Source organism: Pogona vitticeps, chromosome 5 (genome assembly GCF_051106095.1).
Source record: "Pogona vitticeps strain Pit_001003342236 chromosome 5, PviZW2.1, whole genome shotgun sequence".
NCBI lineage: Eukaryota > Metazoa > Chordata > Lepidosauria > Squamata > Agamidae > Pogona > Pogona vitticeps.
Window position 1 is genome coordinate 179,201,755 of NC_135787.1, and position 26,635 is coordinate 179,228,389.

General features: G+C 38.7%; 1 protein-coding gene across 33 annotated transcripts in view; it reads left to right on the top strand.

Moving 5' to 3' along the window:
* Window positions 1-26,635, top strand: part of ERC1 (ELKS/RAB6-interacting/CAST family member 1) — a 208,586-nt gene that overhangs the window by 141,635 nt on the left and 40,316 nt on the right. For all 33 annotated transcript variants that reach the window (XR_013536771.1, XR_013536766.1, XR_013536773.1 and 30 more), the window contains one exon: window positions 21,383-21,527. Coding sequence is in view for 21 of the 33 variants with exons in the window: in XM_078376313.1 (XP_078232439.1) it covers window positions 21,383-21,527 (145 nt within the window). In the remaining 12 variants the exon portion in view is untranslated. The remainder of the gene's footprint in view (window positions 1-21,382; window positions 21,528-26,635) is intronic.

A 26,635-nucleotide genomic window follows, 5' to 3' on the forward strand; every position in this document is an offset into this window, starting at 1 on the left:
ATATTGTATTTTATCATTTATGTAAGCAGCCCTGAGTAGACTTTGTCTAAAGGGGCGGGGTATAAGTCTAAATAAAATTAAGTAAGTAAAGTCTGCCTTGGATTCATATTGAAATCATTGTCATTTTTGAGATAGTATCCCAGTACAGCTTTTCCCATTCTTTTGTTGACTATGAGGGCTACTCCATTTCTTCTACGGGATTCTTGCCCACAGTAGTAGATACGATAATCGTCTGAATTGAATTTGCCCATTCCCATTCATTTTAGTTCACTGATGCCCAGGACGTCAATATTTATTCTTGCCATCTCCTGTTTGACCACAGCCAGTTTACCAAGGTTCATAGATCTTACATTCCAGGTTCCTATGCAGTATTTTTCTTTGCAACATCAGACTTTCCTTTCACTTCCAGGCACGCCCGCAGCTGAGCGTCCTTTCATCTTTGGCCCAACCACTTCATTAGCTCTGGAGCTAGTTGTACTTGTCTTCCAGTCTTCCTCAGTAGCATGTTGGATGCCTTCCAACCTGAGGAACGCATCTTCCAGCATCATATCTTTTAGCCTTTTGTTTCTGTCCATGGGATTTTCTTGGCAAAGATATTGGAGTGGCTTGCCAGTTCCTGCTCCAGGTGGATCGCATTTAGTCAGAACTCTCCACTATGACCTATCCATCTTGGGTGTCCCTACACAGCATAGCCCATAGCTTCTCTGAATTACTCAAGCCCCTTCGCCACAAAAAGGCAGCAATCTGTGAAGAGGTCGGTGTTAGCCATAGGTATTAGCTCACCCTAACGTCTCATTGTTCCGTCTACATCTCTTATTAAATCTTGGATTCATGCCCCTATTTCTTACAATGACTGGTATTGGGTAGCCTACAGCCAAATCAGGATACACTGGTTTGGTTGGTGGGTAAAATACTCTTTGTAGGTGTTTAGTATCCCGGTTGGAGGACTGAACCCTCTGCTTAGAGGAGTGGATTAAATCCGAAGTTGTGGTGTCCTTGAACTACTTAATGCCACTATCCATAAGAGGCCTCTTGGGGTTGAGTTTCTCTCTCTGCAAGTCATTAGCTTGTCTTTCAACATACTGAATATCGACGCCAGAATACTTCCCTTTTGCAATACATTCTGCCGATTCTAGTAGTTTAAATAAGGTTTTAAAATTCATACTTCTTTTTTGGATGTTTGTTTCCGAGCCTCCTCTATCTTCACATGTTTGGGTTTGGCCTTTGCCAAGTGTAGGGCAGATGCCTTTCCACCAATCTTTGAGGAATCCTTTCCTGGAGGATGATGCTTTGCACTTGAAGAGTCCATTGCAGACAAAGGATTTAGAGAATCTGCTGTAAGTGGTGCAGCAACAATAAAATTTCCCTGCACATCTGTCTGAAATCCTACACATAGAAGTATCTCTTCTAGTGAAAGCTTGTCAATTCTGTCAATAGTTTTTGGAGACAGACACACACTGTACGTAGATGTTAAGCCTGACTCTGGCTCAACAGGTCTACTGAATTCTTCAAAAGATGCATCTTATTTTCCATGTAGTGGTCACAGATTGATTTAATTCTTTTAATATATATCTAACTTCTGATTTTAAAAACCCTCTGTAGTCTACAGCTACATGGTTCTTTTGTTGGAGTTGCTTTATCACAGCCCAAGTAGACTATCTTACAAGATCGAGAAGAATCATGCTCCCCTGTTACTTATATAGTGTCTTTAATTTCCTGCATCTCAACATTTTTACAATTCAGCTCCTGTTCTCTAAGGATCCCAGACTCATTTGGCAACATCAAACCATCAGGACCCAAAATCAGATCTGATGCAAAATCTGACAGTCTTAACTTGCTAAAATCTAGATTCACTGTACTATTTAGCAGGCTACCTATTGACTGGCTACTTTCCAGTATCTGACCATTTGTCAAAAGGCAAGTCAAAAGATAAGTCAGTATGAGGAGAAACAGAATTCTCTATGTTGTTTACTAAGGATTTCAGAGAACTAACAAAGTCAGTTATCTTGACTTGTTTGAGTTTCCTCGGAGCCGCAGGGTAGACTTTATCACAATATTTAGCACTATATGTGCTAAAGTTCCTAAGAGGAGTAGAAGGCTTGTAAGCACTATAGTCACATTCCTGGGCCTGCAGTGTTTTAGAGCAGGAGTCCCCGACCCCGGTCCGTGACCGAGCAGCGGTCTACAGCCTAGGCAGGACCAGGCCACGGACACAGATCTCCTGCCCCCCGCAAGCACATTTCGACCCCTGCGAGCACGCTGTTCGCATGCGCACAAGCACAACATGCCCCCGCAGGTGCGAAATTTCCCCCAAACGGTCCGAGGTTGGGAAAAGGTTGGGGACCATAGTTTTAGAGGGCCACTTACGTCCACCAGTCCTACCGGCTCCCAAATCCGAGACAGGTGTAATTGATATCGGGGCGTTACACTGTATCTGCCTTAGCGCTGGAGGAGATAAGGTAAGATCGAGGATTTCCATTTCATATAAAATGTAAAATATAAATATCCACTGAGGATGGCAACAGTCAACAACTCCCAAAAGGCCTCACCAAATATAATCAGCAATTCCTCAGTTGAAAGCTCTCAATCAGCTGCAGATTCACAGACGTCATAGTCCATACTCTCTGGGGTTTAGTCGAGTTTAAACAAAGCAAGGTAACTTAGACCTTAGATGCAAACAACCCTCAAAGACTGCTGGCAGCTACTGGCACAGCTCCACAAAAGTCCAAGGTCAATTTTCTCATATGATAATGAAAATTAGTATCTAGCAAAAATGGGAATCTTTTTTCTCTCCTCCTCCGGCCTTGGTAGGAGAAAAAAAATGTCCTGTCTGACTTGTAGGTGAACATGAAGATGACAAGGAGAAGAGCTGTTCATGGTTCCTTGAATTCTTTGGTGGAAAGGTAGGATGCAAATTATTAATTTAAAATATTTTACTACACTTTTCTCCTTGAAAAGGACCCAAAGTGGTTTACAGCATTGAAAGACAATATCTGAAGTTGAAAAGAATGAGTATACAATGGTGGTTACTATGTTCAAAGCCAAGAACAATGCATATAAAGAGGAATTCTACATTATTAAAAGGCAATATTAAAGCTAAGAACCATAAGTATACAAATATTAAAAAGAAAAGAAAAAATGTTACTCTGAGAAATGGAAAACCCAAAAATGGAAAACACAAGTAGTACTAAAATGTAGTCAAAGCAGTAATGAATAACAATCAATAGCTAAACAAATTTCATTGACATGTATTGTTGTTCTTGGATATTACTGGGTATATGGAGTTCTTCATAGCTTAGCTTTTTTTCTGTACTTACTCTGACCAAGATTCGTGCTAGCCAACTTCCTTTTAATTGTGATTTACATATACATTCCAAACCCTGTTCCAGGAACCAGGTATGAAGAGAGCCCTGGTTAGTGTTAGTTATCTGCTTACTCTCACAGAAACATAATACTGATCCCTAATTCTAGGATCCTGAAATATATTTCTAGTAGGTTATTTTCAGCTCAAAAGAACCTGCCTTTCTCATCCCATTTTCATTAGAGGAAACACAAGGTATGGATTATATCTCTGTTATGACCAGAGTAGTATGTATTGTTTTATAACAAAATTAAGACAGCATAACACTAAAATTGTGGGGTTTTTTTTTTAATTTTTTTTTATTATTTACAAGGAAGAGCTTTCTTAAGACTGTGCCAGCAACTAGGCCCTTAAGCTTTTCATAAGTGGCCCATAAAATAACTGCCAGCTTTTTTTCTGATGGAGGAGCACCCTATAAAGTTAGAGATAGAAATATTTGAGACTGTCTTGATCTGATAAGTCTGATCTGGAGCAAGACGTGTTATGGAACCTGACATGTAATTGCACATCTGTAAATCATAGCTGTTATTTCAGATTCTTAGATGCCAGGTGGGTAACACAAGCCTGTGGGCAGGGATTGTCTTGTTTTTGTTTATTATATGTAAGCATCTCTAGGAGACTTTCTGGCTGAGAAGCAAGTTTATAATACTTTGAATAAGTGAACAAATAATATAGACCTATTACAAAAATTTAATTAGCAACCTATCCCACTGATACGTCAGCAGGCAGAATACATATTTACACAAAGCACAGTAGTTATGAAATCTTATGTGCAGATGAAATCATATTTTATTTATGCTCTTTGAACGGTTTATTTTTAAAGCCAAAGTACACCTGAAATGACCAGTGTGTTTGTGGAAAAGAACACGGTCTTAAATGGAAATAATTAATATGTTATTTTCTGGTGCATTTTGGAGTTCTAATGATGACCACTTTTTCTTAAAAGTCAGTAGGTCTTATCTATGTTTCTGCCTTGCTGTAAATTGAAATAGGAAGACAAATTAAAATCACAGAGCTAGCTTTCTTAGTAAACTCTTTTTGCCTTTAAGCTATGCATGCCTTTTTTGTATTTAATGATTTTATCGTATTTTTAAATGGTAGGGACATTCAGACTTGCATGTCTGCTAGAAGACTTCGGAAATTGTTTTATATAAAAAGCAAAAAATAACCCAAATTATAGAGTATAATTAATATTAAAAGCATGGATGAGAGTATATGAAATGAATCATAGTGCCAAGTAGAGAAAGGAAGCATCTAAATGGTTGACACCAAAAGTTTTAGGAAAGCAGAAATGGTTTGAAAGTTTTAATGTATATATCACCACTTCTGTTTGCTCACTTAAAAACAATTACTACTACAGTATTTAAAACAAATATTTTGGTTAAGAAATGTGATCATATATCAGTAATTGCAGTAAAACTTAAATATTCTCCACACTGTTTGATGCCATTGCTTGTACAGGAAGACTTACTCTTCATAGCACATTTTTCCATTTTTACACATTGTAGAATTCCAAAGATCATGGAGACCAATGATAGACTATACAGTGGGGTCTCTACTTAAGAACAATCCAACTTAAGAACAGCTCCATTTGCTAAATTTTGCTTCTACTTGAGAACAGAAATCCAAGATAAGAACAGGAAAAAAAACCTTTCCTGCTCTTTTTTTAACCTTAGGTCATCTTAGTTTTTTAAAAAAACTCTCCCCCTAGTGGTAGAGTATGTATTAACCAGCTTTGCATTAGTTCCTATGGGAACTAATGCTTCAATGTACGAACGCACCTTTGCATAACAAAAAAACAGCCAGAACGGATTAATTGGTTTTCAGTCCATTCCTATGGGAAATTTTGCTTCAACTTAAGAACGTTTCAACTTAAGAACACCATTCCAAAACCGATTAAGTTCTTAAGTAGTTTCTATGGACGGAAAAGAGCAGATACGGATTAAATGGTTTTCAATGCATTCCTATGGGAAATGCAGATTCAACTTAAGAACTTTTCAACTTGAGAACCACCTTCCAATACGGATTAAGTTCTTAAGTAGAGACCCCACTGTATTTCTTCATGTCACGGTCATTAATCAAAATGTTCTTTCCTTGTCCAGGTGGCTTCTGTGTCACTCCATGCAAAAATCTTTGTTTTCATAATTAGCCCTCTTTCACCAAAGAAGCTATTTCCTATGGAACATGTAGTTTAAAATAAAATGCAGATTAGTACTTGGGAAGTACTCCAAATTTCTATCAGTAGATGAAATGTTTGTGTGTATTCTCTCCCAGAAAAGCCACTGTATGTTAATACTTCAGTTTTGGCCTTTTAGAATAACTGTGTAGCACTGTGTCCCACTCTTGGATCTGAAGAAGTGGACTTGTCCACGAAAGTTCACATTAAATATAGCAATCAGTCTTTAAGGTGCCACAATGTATTTGTCTTCTTTATTTTTTTATTTTTCTTTTGTTTTTGCCTGATATGCAGGAATGTTTGTTATAAACAAAGCACTTAAGTTCTCCTGCCACTTTGATGGCATCAAAATTTTAGCTTTATGTTGTAGAAATTAATGTCATTTACATTAAAAATGAATACAATTGCCGATTGAATCAGTTTGTATTAGATGCTTATCATGTATGTTCTCAGACAGAACAGTAGATATTCTTAAAATGACATAATTGTCAATAACAGACAAAAGTGTAACAAAAACAGGACAGATATTGTGCCACCTTAATAGGAGAATTATTTCAGTGTGAGTTTTGAGCATTATAGTCCAGTTGCTCAGACACTTGCAGTGAAACTTTTAGCCATAGGTTACAAATACAGACACAGAAAGTAAACATTCCAAGTGACAATAGCATTACTATCAAAAGTAGTAAGGGTTGACTATATAAACATGCTGCTAATAGGTAGAGTGATTAACCGTCTGTGAAGTAAACAAATTATTGTATAGCTTTGCCCTTTAGTTAAACTTTCAGACACACTGCTGATGTAGCCTATTTCAGCTGTTTGAGATCTGTGACTGAATGTTCTGAGACTTTGAAGTGTTCTGAAATTCTAGGGGACTGGAATGCTAAAGTAGGGAGCCAAGAGATAAAAGGAACAACAGGGAAGTGTGGCCTTGGAGTTCAAAACAAAGAAGGGCAAAGGCTAATAGAGTTTTGTCAAGAAAACAAGCTGGTCATCACAAACACTCTTTTCCAACAACACAAGAGGCGACTCTATACATGGAAATCACCAGATGGGCAATATTGAAATCAGATTGATTATATTCTCTGCAGCCAAAGATGGAGAAGCTCTATACAGTCAGCAAAAACCAGACCTGGAGCTGACTGCGGTTCTGATCATCAGCTTCTCATAGCAAAATTCTCATAGACTGAAGAGAGTAGGAAAAACCTCTGGGCCACTCAGGTATAATCTAAACCAAATCCCTTATGAATACACAGTGGAAGTGAAGAACAGATTAAAGCAACTCGATTTGGTGGACAGAGTGCCTGACAAACTTTGGATAGAGGCTCGTAACATTGTACAGGAGGCAGCAACAAAAACCATCCCAAAGAAAAGGAATAGCAAGAAAGCAAAGTGGCTGTCCAACGAGGCCTTAGAAATAGCAAAGAGAAGAAGGGAAACAAAATGCAAGGAAGATAAGAAAAGTTACAGAAAATTGAATGCAGACTTCCAGAGAATAGCAAGGAGAGACAAGAGGGCCTTCTTAAATGAACAATCCAATGAAATAGAGGAAAATAACAGAAAAGGAAAAACCAGAGATGTGTTCAGGAAATTGGAGATATAAGAGGAACATTTTGTGCAAAGATGGACATGATAAAGGACAAAAATGGGAGGGACCTAACAGAAGCAGAAGACATCAAGAAGAGGTGGCAAGAATACACAGAGGAATTATACCACGAAGATTTGGTTATCCCAAATAGAAAGCCTGGCTAACAACAAGGCCAGTGGAGGTGATGGCATTGCAGTTGAACTATTTAAAATCTTAAAAGATGACGCTGTTAAGGTGCTACTTTCAATATGCCAGCAAGTTTGGAAAACTCAACAGTGGCCAGAGGATTGGAAAAGATCAGTCTACATCCCAATACCAAAGAAGGGCAGTGCAAAAGAACGCTCCAACTACCGTACAATAGCACTCATTTCACATGCTAGCAGGGTTATGCTCAAAATCCTACAAGGTAGGCTTCAGTAGTATGTGGACCGAGAACTCCCAGAAGTACAAGCTGGATTCCGAAGAGACAGAGGAACTATAGACCAAATTGCTAACATGCACTGGATTATAGAGAAAGCCAGAGAGTTCCAAAAAAAATCTACTTCGGCTTTGTTGACTATGCAAAAGCCTTTGACTGTGTGGACCACAGCAAACTATGGCAAGTTCTTAAAGAAATGGGAGTGCCTGACCACCTTATCCATCTCCTGAGAAACCTATATGTGGGGCAGGAAGTAACAGTTAGAACTGGATATGGGACAACTGATTGGTTCAAAATTGGGAAAGGAGTACGACAAGGCTGTATATTGTCCCCCATCTTATTTAACTTATATGCAGAATACATCATGTGGAAGGCTGGACTGGAGGCTTCCCAAGCCGGAATTAAGATTGCCGGAAGAAATATCAACGATCTCCAATATGCAGATGATACCACTCTGCTGGCAGAAAGTGAGGAGGAATTAAAGAACCTTGTAATGAGGGTGAAAGAGGAGAGTGCAAAAAACAGTCTGAAACTCAACATCAAAAAAACTAAGATCATGGCCACTGGTCCCATCGCCTCCTTGCAAATAGAAGGGGAAGATATGGAGGCAGTGACAGATTTTACTTTCTTCGGCTCCATGATCACTGCAGATGGAGACAGCAGCCACGAAATTAAAAGACGCCTGCTTCTTGGGAGGAAAGCGATGACAAACCTTGACAGCATCTTAAAAAGGAGAGATATCACCTTGTTAACAAAAGTCTGAATAGTCAAAGCTATGGTTTTTCCTGTAGTGATGTATGGAAGTGAGAGCTGGACCATAAAAAAAGCTGACCGCCAAAGAATTGATGCCTTTGAATTGTGGTGCTGGAGGAGGCTCTTGAGTGTCCCCTGGACTGCAAGGAAAACAAACCTATCAATTCTAAAGGAAATCAACCCTGAGTGCTCACTGGAAGGACAGATCCTGAAGCTGAAGCTCCAGTACTTTGGCCATCTCATGAGAAGAGAAGACTCCTTGGAAAATACCTTGATGTTGGGAAAGTGTGAAGGCAAGAGGAGAAGGGGATGACAGAGGATGAGATGGTTGGAGAGTGTCATCGAAGTAACCAATATGCATTTGACCCAACTCTGGAAGGCAGTGGAAGACAGGTGGGCCTGGGGTGCTCTGGTCCATGGGGTTACGAAGAGTCGGACACGACTAAACAACTAAACGACTACGACGAAAGTAACTATTGTATTTTGCCATTTTAATGTCAGATTTGCATTCATTTAACCTCTTGGATAGAGATTGTCCCATTTGCTCTAGATAGAACGTAGAGTGGAACTGCTGGCAAAGGATAGCATACGTCACACTAGCAAATAAACATTCATGCTGACTTTTTTTACATATGATCTCTATATTTTACTGTATTTCACTTGATATATTCAAAGAAGCTCACAAAAAACAGTTAATCTTTAAGGTGCCATGGGCTGATTATTATTATTATTATTATTATTATTATTATTATTATTATTATTATTATTATTATTATTATTATTATTATTATTATTATTATTATTATTATTATTATTATTATTATTATTATTATTATTAAAAACTCCAGGCACAGTCCGATTATAAAAACATTGACTGGTATTATATAACAGATACAAGTTTTAACCAAAAACCTAAATATGTGTTATATATCAACGTAGCATGTGTGCTGCTCCTAATATTGCTGTTTTTTTTAGCTCTGATGGTAGTGTGATTTCTGAGATCTGCAACTGCTTGTAGTACTGTGTGAAATTTCTTGATATTGTTCCCAAAGCCCCAATGATTACAGAGACCACTGAAGTGTGTTTCTTCCAGAGGCAAGATTTTTCGATTGCCAGGTCTCTGTATTTTGTTAGTTTTTCCAATTCTTTATTTTCAACTCTGGCATCTCCTGGAATTGCAATGTCAATGATCTGGACATTTCTTCATTCTATTACTACTGTATGTTCAAGGTATCTGTCCGTTTGGATTCGGAAATCCCACAAGATCTTGACTTCCTCATTTTCTGACACCTTCTCTACATGATGTTCCCATTGGTTTTTGGACACAAGTTATATTTTTTTGCACAATGACAAGTGCACTAACTTTACCACTCGTGTCTCACTTTGTAATTGTGCAATATTTGGATATTCACAGATGAGGTGTGACACAGTTTCTTTTTCTTTTTTTTTTTTTTTTGGCAGAGTCTACATTTGCTGTTAGCACTAGCTCCTTGAATCTTAGCATTCATCATGTTGGTTTGGAATGCTTGTTCTTTTTGCAGCAATAATCAAGCCTTTGATTTCTTTCCTAGGAGTCCCCAGGTTTAGCCATGCCCATATTGAATTATGATCATGCTTTCCATCAATATTTCTCAGGTGTTGTCCATGTAGTGGGAAGAGCTTTAAAAGGCAAACGGAGATCAAAGAGCCCTTTCCCTATCTCCCTTTTCGCTCCTGTAAAAGTGTCTTACAATGTTTGGAAGCTGTTTTAAATGATTGCAATGGTTAGCCCACCTCCTGAAACCTATGCAAACTGATTTTGGTGTTGTTCTGACACTTCGTTAATTTATGATGATTTTTTGTTTTCTCCATTGGAAACCATTAGACAGACCATCCAATGGATTCCAATGGAGAAAATTCAAAAAATCATCATAAATTAATGAAGTGTCAGAACAACACCAAAATCAGTTTTCATAGGTTTCAGGAGGTGTGCTAACCATTGCAATCATTTAAAACAGCTTCCAAACATTATAAGACACTTTTACAGGAGCGAAAAGGGAGATCGTTGTGTGAAAATCCCCCATAGGAAACATCGCTGAGTGAGGCGGCAAATTTAACAGAAAAAGGCATCGTTGTGTGAATTCATCGTTGTGTGAGGCACCCGTTGTGCGAGGCACCACTGTACTCCTTTGAGGAGCTTGAATATTGTTGGAAGGCATAATTAATGGTCAATCATTACTGGGTTAATTGCCCTTTTGATGATCTTTGATTGTCAGAAATGTGCGGCCTATTGTCATCCATTCTTCAGTTGTAGAATTTTGAAGTAAGTGATTAAATTGTACTGCTATACGTTGATGGAGACTTGTTAGATGCTTCAACCAAAATACATGCAGCTCATCTGGACCAGGTACACTCCTATTTTTCACATCTTTTACTTGCCTTTTAATCATTTCAGTTGTAATTACAATATCGTCCATTTGTTTTCCTTGAGTTTCTTTGCAGATATCTTTAATCCATGCAGCATTTTTGTTATATCCAGTTGGGCTTTCCCACATTTTAGAGCATCTTCTTTAGATGGGCCTAATTTCTTTTGCTCTGCATTTTCTCCTAGCGGCGTATAGAACAATAATTGGTTATTTCGAAACTGCATCCATCATATCTTTCAATTTTCTTTGCTGTAGTTGTTACCTGCTGTGTTAATTCTTTCATAGTTTCAACATTCGTTTTCATTTCTAGGTCATATATTTTGCATACTCTGGCTTTTACTTTTCATTTTTAAGTTTTGACTCTTTCAAGTATTTTAAGTTGCTAATGTCTGCACGTAATTTGTTTATTTCCAGCCATATTTTCCATTTTGAGGTTCCATGAGTTTTCTGGGGGGTTTGCAGCTTTAACCAAGTTCCATGGTTATCATGGTAGCTGTGCTATACATGAGCTGGTTTGGTTCTGTTAGCGTGTTGGTTGGGATTGTTCTGATGACAACATTTATATCATTCAGTAGATCTTTTACTGGTTTACTTTGTAATTGGTGCAAATTGAAGAGCCTTTGTTTTTCTGTGTTCTGGCTAATATGATTTACTGCTTCTTGCCTCAGTGATGTTTGCTGTTAACTCATAATTTCTGGATTGTTCCATAAGTTGTTCCTCTATTGATATGTTTTCTTCCACTATTATGTCTACCTCTACCTTCCATTTGTCTTCCATATTATGGTCATTGTTATGTGTGGATTTTGCCACATTTTCTAGTTCCTGCAATTCCAGTTCCGAAAACACTTTACTCCAGATGATAAACTTTCTCTGGTCCATTAATCGTTGTTCAGTTATGTCACTACACAGGTATTTCCTTTTCCAAGTTTCCACCATTCTTTTTTGAAAACCACAGGCTGTTGGGTTTGCCTCTTAAAAACAGTTCATAATTTCTCAATTTTCGGTGAGAGTCCCAAGTTTTGCATTTACGTTGTTCCAATGATGATGATGATGATGATGTGATGTCTCATCTTTAAAGGCCTTTAAACATTCTTAGTGGCTTATTATATACTACAAAGACAAAAGCTGACAGTAGCTGGCTCTTTAAAATATTGATTATTTTAGTTTGTTGTTTCAAAGGAGGCTGTGGCCACTGCACTATTTTGTTAGCTCCAAAGGCAAGTAAAGGTTTTGGGATATAATTAGAATACAAGTTGAGTGGTCAGTACTGGATAAAATCAAGGAATTAACTGTGAAGACATCTTTACATCTGAATGAAAATGTGGTAGGGAAAGTCTTCCATGCTAGCAGGAGTTACCTCATTTTGGGAGTTGCATGCTTGAAGAACAAGAGAATCAGTAATTGCAGTTGGTACATTTTGTTGATCTGTTCTTGGTTCCTGAATGCTTTACATTTCCCATGTCGGGAATGTAGACATTATTTGTAACAATTCCTTCCTGTTACTTGCTTCATTCTGCTCGAAGTGGCAAGAATTCTCTCTAAACTGTAGAGTTAGGGTCTCTCTGGGGTGCTTTAACTAAATAAAAGCTCAGTGTCTACAGGCCATCAGTCTTATTCTGCCTTTCATTCACCACTCCCATCACCCACCCACCCTCAAACTAATCAACCTAGCACTGGGCGCTTTGAAATGTTTACTGAGAAAACAGTTATGTTTTGACAGACAGCAATTACAGCACCTGGGCTTAAGGCACATTTTACAGCTCTTTTGGGGATCACTTATGAATAGTTACCATGAGGTTGGTGCAGATTTCTGCAAATGGGCTTTGAAGCAAAAAAATTGTGCTTGGACCACTATTCTGAAAACTACTCTCTGCACTTATCCCTTTTGTAGATACTGCTTTCTCAGAATAACACAAACCTTAAACCTGCTCCACACATTGAATGGGGATAGGCGGTTTGATAGGTCCAGGACCAATTTATTTCTCTCAGAGTTTGGTATGAGATGCCACTAGCACATGCCATTGAAACTCAACAATGCATGTATTTAGCATATAGTAAAATGAAAACTGGAACATAATTACCCTTTAAACAAGAGTTGATTCTCTTGCATACTTTGTTTAAGAGGGAAGATGTGCTTTGACAGTACTAGGAAGCTGTAGGTACTCTGGGGGCTGTATGCGGTCTACTGTCTGTGTGTTCCCAACACCTGTTGTAGAGTGGTGTAATACAAAGCAGCACTTAGTCTGCCTATGACAGGTGGTTGCCTCTTTTAATATTTTATTTGTTGTTTACATATTCATTAAATTTATAGTGCTTTTTCTGCTGAAAATGGTGCGTGAAGTGGTTGATAACAGAAATATTAATTGAAACAAAATAATTCAAAATAAAATACATGGGTTTTTCCTAACACACCCAGTGGTTTAGGGCTCTATGTATGTAGTTTTTCTTTAGTAAAATCAGACCTATTAAGGTACTATTAAAAATACAACTAGGAAAGAAATGGACAGAACCTAGCCACTGGGTAAGCCTCTCAGCAACTTTATATGTCATAAAACTGCCTGAATGAAAAGAGTCTTCACCTTAATAGTTTATTAATGAGTTAAGAGGGACATTCACACAATAGCTTCTGAGTATGTCTTTAATTGTAAACAATTGCATGTTCGGTGCACTGTTTTTTTTCCCCACCATTTACCATCTATTTGCTCTGCGGAGTCATTGAAAAACTATAATCATAATTTTTAAATCATCTTCCATAATGATACAACTCTGAATGCCATTGCTGGAAACAATTAACAAAAGAGGGGATGCCAGTTAACATGCCCACTGAATCTCTTGTTGGACTAGATGGAACCATGGTGTGATCCAATACATTGTTCATTAAATGCTTTTGAATGTATCATTTATAGTATTTTTCTTATGAAAAAAGTTTGCCTTCTTTCACAGCATTGGCAAGCTTAGATTTCAAAATATTCTCTGATCAACTGTATTTCTTCATTAGAGTACTGTCCACATTGGTTTTTGAGATAATATCACTTGAGGTGTCTTTAATACTTCTCTGAACTTCGCTCGTCTTTTCAAAAATAGATTACTCTATTTTTAGTACCATAGTCTTCCCACAACAATGTATCCCAGGCAGAAAATATGGCAGTTAACTCACTTTCTCTTCTCAGCATGCCTTCTATGTCTTCAGGAAGGAGAGAGGTGTTCATCTACTTCTGACAATATTGTTGTTTTCTATTGAAATGAAAAGACAGTAATTTCTCTCACCAACTCTAGAGTCACATAAAAGCTCTTAGCAATAATTCCTTTGGAAGGTTCTGTGGTGGTCAACTTTGATTGCTGCATTGACTGCAGCATTACTGAAAAGCCAGCAATTTTGTAGGATGCTACTGATCTTTGATAGATGGGAGGACAACATAGATTATTTGCAGCAGCTTTTAACATTCCTATTATCTGAGGTTTACGAGTGGCCTACAAAGAGCTGTAAAATATGTAAAACTGTTCACCCAACCTGTGCTATTTAAAGCTACCTTTTATCTTGCAAAAAAAAAAAAGAGAGAGAGAGAGAGAGAGTCACACACACACACTTTGAAGGATTCATCAAAATGGGATAAGGGCACACCTCCATTGAAATATTTCAGGGGAGAGAAAAATATTGCACATCCAGTGTACTGGGAGGTTTAAACAACCCAATTAATGGAAGATTCTCATTTAACAAACAAATAACAAAACAAAAAGAAAATGATACAAAAATCTTGTGGCACCTTAAAAGTTAACTGCTACATTTTACTGTAAGTTTTCATGAATCAAGACCACTTCCCCAGATATAAAAGTGAGATTATCTGGCTGCCATATTTATATATGGCTCTGTGACCAGATTAGGATAGATATAATGGGAAAAGTGAGTCGAGAGGGTGGTGGCCGATCAGCTCCAGGCTCACCTGGACAAAACAGATGCCCTGGATCCATTTCAGTCGGGCTTCAGGCCGCGCCACAGTACTGAGACAGCATTGGTCGCCCTGTACGATGACCTGTTGAGGGAGGCCGACAGGGGAAAAATCTCTCTGCTGGTCCTCCTCGACATCTCAGCGGCCTTCGATACCGTCGACCACAGTATCCTCCTGGGGAGGCTCTCCGAGTTGGGAATTGGTGGCTCGGCACTTGCCTGGCTCCGTTCCTTCTTGGGGGACCGTCCCCAGAGAGTCCAGCTTGGGGAGAGCGTCTTGGCCCTGTGGAGTCTCAAGTGTGGGGTTCCACAGGGGTCGATTATCTCCCCAATGCTGTTTAACATCTATATGAGGCCGCTGGGCGGGGTCATTAGGGGATGTGGGGCTTCGTGTCATCAATATGCCAATGACACCCAGCTCTACATCTCCTTTTCACGAACTGCTGGTGATGCTGTCCTTTCCCTTCAGCGCTGCCTGGGGGCCGTACTGCAATGGATGAAGGAGAACGGGCTGAGGCTGAACCCGGACAAGACAGAAGTTCTGAGGGTGGGTGCCCCCATGGTAGGTGGCTTGGGTGACTCACGTTTGGGGGGGGCCACCTTGGCTGCGAAGAGTGGGGTCCACAACCTGGGCATATATTTGGACCCGACGCTCACCATGGAAACGCAGGTGACGTCGGTAGTCTGCACCGCATTTTTCCATCTTTGGCGGATTGCCCGGCTGCGACCCTATCTCGACATGGGGGCACTCACTACCTTGGTGCATGCGCTCGTAATCTCAAGATTAGATCACTGTAACGCGCTCTATGTGGGGCTGCCTTTGAGGCTGACACAGAAACTTCAGGTGGTGCAGAATGCGGCGGCCAGGCTCCTTACAGGAGTGAGGAAATACCAACACATCTCTCCTACGCTGGCCGCATTGCATTGGCTGCCCATCTGTTTCCGTGTCAACTTCAAAGTTTTAATGCTTACTTATAAGGCCCTAAACGGTTTAGGACCTCGATATTTGGCGGAACACCTCCTCCCACCAAGTTCTACCTGGATCACCTGCATGAGTCAGGAGGTGAGGCTGAGGAGCCTGATGCCGAGAGAGGCCTGGAAGGAGAAAACACGAAACCGGGCCTTCTCAGCGGTGGCTCCTCGCCTCTGGAACAATCTCCCTCCGGAGATTCACGCGGCCCCCACGCTGGGCACCTTTAAAACCCAACTAAAAACATGGTTATTTATCCAGGCCTTCCCTCCAGCCAATTCTTGATTTCTCTCTTACTTTTCCTTCTTTATTTTACTGCTGTTGCTGTTTGATTATTATGTATTTGTCTATGTTTTTATTATCTGATTTTATATTGGAAGCCGCCTAGAGTGGTCCGGTGGGCCAGATAGGCGGGGTATAAATCAAATAAATAAATAAATAAATAAATAGATAGATAGATAAATAAATAAATAAATAAATAAATAAATAAATAAATAAATAAATAAATAAAAGTGACAGTGGTTCGTTAGTGAAGGAATTGGCTATCATGTTTTGAATAATTTCAGTTATCAGTCTACAAGCTAACCAAGTGATAGTTGTATAGTGACATAGCAGTTACATCTCCAGTTAATATGGACATATATGGTTTTTTAATTCACATAAAGCAGAAGTTGACTTGAAGGGAAAAATCACGAATTAGGTAATGGGGCTCTTCTCCCTCTTTGGATATAAGTACTGATAACATAAATCAACCCTATATAATTTTATGTCTGTGTTTTAAACATCCTTGATGCAACTTGATTTCTTATATCAAACTGGTGTGCAATAAATACACACTGTTAAAAATCTTATTTGTTATCGCATTGGAATTTGATCTCAGTATCTGATAAAGAAATATTCTTATTATTATTCAGTGGTGGAGGTGATAAACATAAAAACCTAGACCTACATGAAATCCCCTGTTACTATTCTGAGGAGATAATGTTGAACCTCTGTTGGACAGGGTCACACTCCTCTTGAAGACTCAAGTTTATATTTTGGGTTTATTTCTGGATTCATCCTAATCATGGATGCCCAGGTTTTACCCCAAGGCAAGAGTGGGTTTTCACAAATAAGACTAGCACACCAAATACATGAATGACCAAGGAAGGAACATTTAGTGGAAACAAGAGAAATGGCCTTTTCAATGAATGGTCCAAGGCTCTCTGGGATTCTCTGCCAATACAAGCTGGAGTGGCTCCCTCTTTGGGGGTGCTTCCCTGGGCAGGTAGACCCTTAGTATTTAATATGGTTTATTGGCTGAAGAGCATTTCAGCTGGTTGGATACTATCTCTCTTTACTGCAACATGGAGTATGTCCAAATATTTACTCCAGCACTTTGGAGTTTACTCCTGAAACTACTGGTTCAAATTTTACTGGCTATGCTATGAGTGCAGGCCAGTAGCAAGAAGGCTGGGGGTGGGAGTGAGGACTATTGTTTCTTTTAATAGTTGCAGGGCTGTCCAGGTGTCCTGATTTAAAAGCTGCTCATTGAGACAGGAAATTGTATCTTGTTCTGAGGTTTACTGTAATAAAGTATATACTCCTGAGGGATGGCGCTGCTGAGTCCATGAATCACTTTATGGGCAGGCTGCTCTGACCTCGACCCCATGATTTATTTATGTCATTCTGCGGCAGGAATTGTAGAAATGTAACTAGTACATGGTCTTGCCTCCTAGATGAGCCTTTAACTAGGAGGCTGGTCTATACCCACCAAATCCAGATCCAAACTGCCCGTACAGTACTGTATGTGTGAGTAGTTTTCATATAAGGGAAGCTCTCAGTGTTTCTGTCATTAAAAAAAACTTGCTCTGAAAAATGAATGTGACAGTAAAACACTTTTTGTGAAAAAAAGAGTGTTCCAAGTGCAGGACTTAAAAGTAGTTTGGTCTTTTTCTGCTACTTGTGCTGCCATTTATCTTGTGCAAAATTGGTCATTACTACAATTTAAAAGTGTGATAGTAGATCAGAACTGGAATTCATGTGACTTATAGTTGTCAATCACAGAAGATAGACTTTCAAAATTAATATATTTTCTTCTGAATTCTACATCCAAAACATATGGATTTTTTTCAATGTTTTGTTCAAAGGACTTAGAGCTGGAAATATACGTTTCTTTCAAACCCGCAAGTCTATAGTGTTACTTCATCAGTCATTACTTGATGACAACAATTTTAAGAGATTTCTTGCATCTGTGGACCAGGAAGAGAGGTAGCTTTCCTGTCTCTTAATACTACATCAAACACAACTACAGTTTGTATTTTCAACTGCAACACATGAAAAGATAGAATATGACCAATCATTGTGATTCTTGCGTGATTCTGCATTTAGAGTTACAAATTGTCTAGACTAGACAAATAGTAACTTTAAAATGTAATGTGGATAGCCTTTAAATTCCAGTTTGGTCATTAAGAGAAAATGTGGATTGGGAGCTATTGATTACATTGGGAAATATGAGACGATAACTAAGAAGCACAAGGATATATGATATACATGTTTGAACAGAGCACTTGACAAATGTAATCTAATAAAAATCAAGACTAAAATCAGAATATAGATTTAAGTGACAAACATTGTTATGTAATGTATTCGGCAATATAAGCAGAACCAGCAACAAAATGTTGCTCCTATTTAGGATCACCTGTTGCAGGGTCCTACAGAATATTCCATCCCTTTTCCCCTCTTCCCATCCTGTTTTACACTTTTCTCTATACAGTCAGATGGTATTTTGTTGCTAGCAACTATGCTTACCTCATATTTGAGCTGTTACTGGGTTGCTTTATACAGATGAGAATACCAGCTTGATTTTTGAGTAACACGCATCATTTACTCATTATTTAAAAATACAGTGTAGGGGACTCTTTTTGCCATTCTTTGCCCTTTTAAAAACTGTATCAATGTTTGATTTTGTGTTTTTAAATTCTTTGCAACTTTCCTGAAGGATCCTTTATACTTCTTTCTTTTCAAACAAACTCCACCTGTGTGGGCAGCTTTTTAAAAAAGCTAATAGCATGGAAGCCTTGAAGGAGTAGCATTCTAAACAAGGTGCACAGATCTTTCCTGCCCCCTTTTTAAAACCAACCTATATTAGATCTTCTGAATGCTGGTGGTAGAGGTCTGGAGACCCAAACAGTATTGTTTATAAAAGCACATGGATGGTCTGTGCATGCCACAGATTACCCATGTAAAGTGAAACCTCTTGCACTTCTTTAACAAAACTTTCCAGCTCTTATCAGAGGTCCTTTTGGACTCAAGGCCAGATTCCATGGTGGGGTGGAGGTTGCAGAGAACTTGGAGAAATATATACTGTATAAGCAGCATGGCATTAACACATTTGTTGAGTGACTGCTATTGTGTGTCTTCAAGTACAGTAGCGGCTATCACTAATGAGGGAATTTGGAGTAGAGCAGCAATTTTGTCAGCATGGCTTTCCTTGTGACATCCCAGATCCTCAGTAGATAGAGGGCTGTGGACTGAACATAAGAGTAAGTTCAACCCAAATAGTTCAGCAAACCACTCCATTATTTCACACCAGATTCTTAATCAACCAGTGAGGCATCTCTACAGTCCTTCTTTGCTTAGCACCCTAGAGTCCTTTGGCAAAATGCCCAGAAATAGTTCCTTTCATCCACCCAGAATCAGTTTCTTTCACTGCCCACCATCCAGGGACGTGCCTATATCTCAGCCCTTCAACTCTCTTCTGAGAATGTCCTTTTAGTTTTCAGTGTCCTGGAGATAACACACCTAGTATTTCCATCTCCACTGCCTTTTCTTTGGGATAGCTCTTACATACAGTATTTTTAAAATAGGATTCTGACTGTAGTGGTTATCACTGATTGTTGGGGTGCTATTTAAGCTATGTAAAGATACCTACTCAAATAATGAATTAACCATTCTGATTATGTCAGCCTCACTCATACAGGCTGGCTTAAAGTTGGCATGCAAAGAAATTGACTGCTTAAATATTGCTAACTGAATATTTGATTGCTATGAAATATTACTTATGTATGTCTCTAACCTTCTGGTTAATGTTCAGCTAACAGAATCTGATCATCTAACAGAAAAATACCATTTTAAACTCCAATTTACATCTTTTCTTAACCTTTTCTTTCGGCTATAAGTATAAATACAGTGGTGCCTCACATTGCGATGTTAAATCGTTCCAGCGAAATCACTGTAGAATGAAAACATCGTAAAGCAAAATTTAAAAGCCCATAGAAACGCATTAAAACTCAATTAATGCATTCCTATGGGCTTGAAACTCACCGTCCAGCGAAGATCCTCCATAGCGCGGCCATTTTCGCTGCCCGTGCAGCGAGGATTCCGTCCCGGAAAACAGCGGGCGGCCATTTTTTTCAACCTGGTAGCCATTTTGAAACCGCCGATCAGCTGTAGGAAAATCGTCATTTTGTGAGAATCGGTTCCCGAAGCAGGGAACCGATCATCACAAAGTGAAATTCCCCCATAGGAAACCTTGTTTTGCGATTGCTTTTGCGATCACAAAAACTTCGTTGTTATGTAATTTCGTCGTAAAATGGAGCGCTCGTCTTGTGAGGCACCACTGTAATTAAAAACACACAATAGACAATGGATAATATTACTTACATATTAATTTAAAGTATTTTACACTGCTTTTCATTGAAGGGTGGGGAATGAAAATAACAAAATGAGCCACTAATTTTTACATAGCAATTTTTTATCATGACTAGCTGAAATGGAAAAGGTTCAGAGAGAGGAAAGGCTTGATGAAGCTGATCTTTCAGTAGAGTATCATCTTTTAGGCCAGCGTGCGTTCATGAAAGAAAGCAGAGGGTATTGCTTAGTAAGAGAACTGTCTTAGTTGCTAAGAATTTACAGGTTCAGATTGGGAAAATAAGTACCATCTTTACAAGATCCTTGGAAAAAAAGTTTTTCTTTGTTTAGAAAGCTAAACCTGACTCGTCAGGTATTAGGGATTAGATGATTATGTTAGTGGGATGGAGTTCTTTTGCCATAAGCAGTGACTGCATAGCCTGAGAATCGTGCAAGTATGAGGCGGCTCTATGGCCCCAACATTTTTTTTCATTTTATATAGTTTTAATACCTATAATTTCTTTTTATGGAGATCATGGAATAGTTCAGTCATAGGACTATCCCAGTCCCTTTTTTATTGTGGAGGTTTAGTTTGCCCTTAGAGCTATATCTTAATATGGTCTTCAGAAGATGTGCAATGAAATTAGACTTGTCTTCAGTTGTTACTTAACTGGCAACATCTTTCAGCTTTAATGCAGAGTGTGTAGATACATAGTATCTTTGTTGAGGAGGGATGGGATAGATCATTTTAAGTTTTGGGGTGGGGAGCATAAGACTGTGGGTTGGATTCAGGAAAGGAGTAATACACTTAACCTATTGAATTAAGAAAGGGTTACTACATCTGAGAATATCCTCAGCACAGATTGCCCTCTGATTTCCCCTGTGTGGGCTTATCTGAGATTTGCAGCAAACACCATCAACCCCAGCTGAATGTGTGCTGGCCAGCTTGGTTTTTTGAACTACCATTTTAAATTCCCTGAGTGTGACATCATTATGGGGTAGTATGCTGAAATTAGCCATCTCTGGATCTGGCTACCTAAAACACATAATGAAGGGGTAGGGGGTGAATTAAACCAGGATAAGTATCAGCAGTAAGTTACAAACACAAGGGACATAAATAAATTTATTCTTCCCCTACTTCTCTCTTTATCTTCCAGACAAGAAGCCCTTCTAGCTGCCATTAGTGAAAAAGATGCCAACATTGCTCTGCTGGAGCTGTCATCCTCCAAGAAGAAAACCCAAGATGAAGTAGCTGCACTAAAGCGAGAGAAAGACCGTTTGGTGCAACAGCTAAAGCAACAGGTACAAGAATATTAGGAATAGAATTGCTGGTGATTATTTTAGTTTCTATTTTTTTTTCTTATGAGCAGGGGGCAGGAGGACACAACCAAATCTACAAATACATGCTTTTATTAGGAATAGCAAAACAATTGTTCTGTTTTTCAAGTTTTCCAGAAATTTTCACCAGTCTAAATAATGTAAAAATTAGAAGAGAAAAGAAAAGAAGTTAGGGAACCTAAACTTTTAGCCAGGTGGTGCTGCATTCATGTAGTCTGCTTTTAAGCTTAGTCCCAAAATGGAGATATCAGATTGAATCAAGGTGCAATGAGATGATGGTATAGAATTGCATTGCATCAGGCCACTTGCTGGATTCAGTCTCGTTTAAAGTGATCCAATCCTGATTGTTCCAGCCCACCTCAAAAAATTAAAAAATTAAAGAGAGAGAGAGAGAGTACACAAACATCCCGGATCAAGAAGGTTTGGACTGAGGACAGAGCAAGGTTGGGCTTGTTTGCGATTTCTTGTATATCATGTAGGTGCCAGAAAATAGCTTGGAATGGACCATTCCAAAATGCAAAGATGTATCGTCATGCAATCACACCCTCAGTCATTAAGAATATGAGTGACAACGTGAATACTCTTAGGTATTTTGTGAAAGACAAAACAACTTTTTGGTTATGCACAAAGCTATTGTGAAACTAGTTTTTATGTATTTATAAATATGTATGTATGTATGTATGTATGCATGCATGCATGCATGCATGCATGTATAGAGAGAGTGTCTGTGTGCATAAGCACTGAGAAACCCCTGTCTCTTTTTAAGCAGCTAGTTACACAATGGAATTTTATGAATATATTGATTTATATTTACTTGTATATAAAATATTTGTATATAAAAATTCACTTGCTTCTTTCTCAGATATTCTTTCTCTGAAAACAGTTTTCCGAACATAACACTGAGATTAGTGACAGTGTGTCCTGGGAGGTTGAAATGCTCTGACACTAGCTTTTATGTGTTCCCTTTTTTTGATTCCATTTATTCTTTTGCCCTGTGGGAATGCAAGGAGAAACTGCTAGTAGAGGATGGTTTATATATAAAACTAGAAGATGTTCAGTTATATATGAAGTTATAAGGAACAAGTAAAACAGCCCATGCCATTTTGATGTCATTGTTCCAACTTGTAAGGATGGCATTTGTAGAGACATGTGCAGGGTGTATGTGGCACTATATCCATTCCTCACTGTGCCTTCATCATAGAATCGTCATTGGGTTGGAAGGGACCTTGGAGATCTTCTATTCCAACCCTCTGCTCAATGCAGGAGACCTCATACCATCCCGGACCTCATACCATCCTGGACAGATTACTGTCCAATCTTTTCTTGAAGACCTCCAGCAATGGGGCACCGACAACATTGGGAGGCAAGCTGATCCACTGCTTCATGGTTCTCACAGTCAGGAAATTCCTCCTTATTTCCAGGTTAGATCTCCCTCTTGACGGGTTTCAACCCATTGGTTCTTGTCCTACCCTAAGGCACAATGGAGAATAAATCGATGCCCTCTTCCCTGTGGCAATCCTTCAGATATTGGAAGACCGCTGTCATGTGTCCCCTGAGTCTTCTCTTCCTTAAGCTAAACATACCTAGTTCTTCTACTTGTTCTTCATAGGATTTAGCCTCCGGTCCCCTTATCATCTTCATTGCTCTTCTCTGCACCCCTTCCAGGGCCTCAGTGTCTTTTTTTGTATTGTGATGACCAGAACTGGACACAGCACTCCAAGTGCGGCCTCACCTGTGTGGTAGAATGGTACTATCACTTCCTGTGATCTCGATGCTGTCCGCCTATTGATGCAGTGTAGGACTGTGTTGGTTTTCTTGGCAGCTGCAGCACACTGCTGACTCATCCTTAGGCGGTGGTCCACCAGGACACCTAAATCCCTCTCACAGGTACTACTGTTGAGCCAGGTACCACCTATCCTGTATCCTGGTTTCTCCTACCTAAGTGCAGGACCTTACTTTTCCCACAACTGAACTGTATCTTATTGGATAGGGCCCAACGTTCAAGTCTGTCTAGATCCTTCTGAATGTTGGGTCTATCTTCCAAAGCATTAGCAATTCTCCCCAGAATTGCTAATACTTTGTGAATTTGTGTCATCAGCAAATTTGATGAGTGCCCCTTCAATCCCTTCATCCAGGTCATTTATGAAGATGTTGAAGAGTACTTGGTCCAAGACAGAACCTTGAGGGACCCCACTGCACACTTCCCTCCACATAGATGTAGTTCCATTGAGGATGACATATTGAGTGCGGTTGGTCAGCCAGCTGCAAATCCATCTGGTAGTTGCACTGTCTGTCCCACTTTGTTCTATCTTACGCAGAAGTAGCTTGTGCTTACTGAAATCTAAGTATACGATATCCACTGTGTTTCCTTGACAGGGGCTGGTCTTGAGGATCCGTAGAATTCCTTCCAGCTCTGCAGTTCTAAGATAATAATGATGGTTATAATATTTTGTGGCCTATTATTGATCAGTGGCTTAGAGTTTGCAGTTATTGTAAAGAGATGGTACTGAAATAATGGAATTCCTTTCCTAAGAATGTGTGGCTCTGGCATCTTCCTTACAATCTTTCCAGTGCTCACAAATCTGTCCTTTTCTCATAGACTTGTAACAGCTTCTGAGTTGACTTTGTAGTAGTATCTGTCCCTCTTACTCCTTCATGATTAATTTGATTTTTTTACTGGTTGTGAATCTTTAATGTTTTTACCCACTACTGTTTCTATTATGTTGTTATTTGTGTTTTGTGATTTTTTTTCATGGCAAGATACTTTGGTAGTTTTGTGTGTTAGATACAAATCCCAGTGAATACATATCACCTACTTCTGGCATATGAAATTTTTTACTTATTCCTTAAGATATGTTAAGCTAATCTTCTAGGCATATTGCACAATAAGGAAGTCCACTGGGCATGTGAGAATGTATTAGTGTTATATATGTAAAATGGTTTCTGTAAAACTGAAAGCCAACACCAGTAGTAACACCTATATTCTTGGGATAACATTGTCTAGTAAAATTTTAGAAATAAAAATTATACCATCAAGAAGCTGCTTTATATTCTAGAAAAGCCGTTGCAACTAGTTATGATACAGGTACATGTAAAGGCCTTTTCCAGATGCTGACCTGGCAGGCAACTAACGTATCTAAAGAAAAGTTCATCTTTTTTGTCTAGTATCTTCAATTGCCTTTTAAGTGAGTGTTATTTTTCCTATGTGTGATACTGGCTAAACAATATAAATAGTATTTCAGATATATAAAATACCCATTCAAAGGAGAAAAAAATTCTGATTTTGCTTCCTTCCATAAGACCTGTTGATGTTTTTAGGATAAAGAGTCCCATGCTGTCCTTAATGGCAGTCTAGGAGACAGTTGCTCTTTTCCTTTTTCCCCAGCTAATATAAACATTGTATTATTATTCAAGGAAGGAAAGAAAATCTCTATTCAGAGAACTGTTGAAATCAATTAAATCATTCTCAATGAGTTTCAGCTAAGTAATTTCCATGCCAGTTCTTTTTTTTTTAACTTCAGTTATTCATTTGTGGGGTACCTAGCAATTGCTGCCATCTTTGGGCAAGCATTTTTGGGCTCTAAGCCATCAACTACTACTATTTGCTTGACTTTCTCTGCTGTTATTACTAAATTATTATGTTGCCAAAGACAGCAAATTGGAGCCAGCAACCCTTTCTACCAAAGATTTCTTCAGAAGTGACAGTACTCTGGTAGCAGTGGTTTTGCACTTAAGGTTTAATACTGAAATAAAATATTAAAGTTTGCTCAATTAAGTTCTTTTTCCAATAGTTAAAATCAACATTAAAGCAGGTCAGAAATCAACTTTACATTTTTAAAAAATATTCCATTTTACTGGAAGAGTCATAAATACTATCACTTTCCAGTAAGATGGCTATATACCAACAAAAGCATTTGAAAAACACTTCAGTTTAAAGTGCATATTCACATTTCATCACGTGGATCAAATATTTCTTGGCAGTTGGCATTTGATATCTATGATATTAATTAATTCATTGGAAGTCTGCTTAATAAGCTATTCTCAGATAGTAGAAGGAAATTATCCTTTTGAGGGGTAGATCATGTGATGTATTTCCTCAGGATATCAGGAATATATTCTTTTTCCAAACTGCAACAATAATTAAAAGTGGAGCAGATGATGAGTTTGATCTCTCCAGTAATTGACATGAGCATGGTATGAAGAGTATTGTTTAACATAGCCATTGGCATCTACTTGGCAGAAATAAGTCTCCCAGATCATACTTATCATTCTTAATTAAATGCAGAACATTACAGTAAATCTCAAATGTTACCAGAAATGTTTTGCAGTCCCTCCGAAATAGAAATCATTGTAAGTTTTTGGTCAGCTCTCACAGGGGGAAATCCCTCATTGTATCTAAGAAGATTTTGTTTTTGCCCTCACTTCTATAACATACAGAAGATAACTTCTTGCAAGCACGATCCTAACTATAGGGCCTTGAATGGTCTCATCTGCTTTGGAATGATGCAATATTGCTAATTGCCCATGTAATCAAGAACGTGTGAAATAAAAATCAGACTGTGTTGTAGTGCTTTCTCTATTTCAGCTGAGTCACTATGTTAATATGATCTACAATGTGTAAAATACAATTTACCAAGAAGTCAAAGGGAATTTCCCCAAGGGTTGAGGGACTGTCCCTCTAAATTGGATAGGGTAGTACTTCCACTTAGGGATTGCGTTTGGATCCAGCTTTCTTATGGACCTCAATTTGATGTACCACAATTTCTCATACAATATACAGCCTTGTCATACTCCTTTCCCAATTTTGAACCAATCAGTTGTTCCATATCCAGTTCTAACTGTTGCTTCCTGTCCCACGTATAGATTTTTCAGGAGATAGAGAAGGTGGTCAAGCACTCCCATTTCTTTAAGAACTTGCCATAGATTTCTATGCTCCACACAGTCAAAGGCTTATGCGTAGTCAATGAAGCGGAAGTAAATGTTTTTCTGGAACTCTCTGGCTTTCTCCATAATCCAGCGCATATTAGCAATTTGGTCTCTAGTTCCTCTGTCCCTTTTAAATCCAGCTTGTA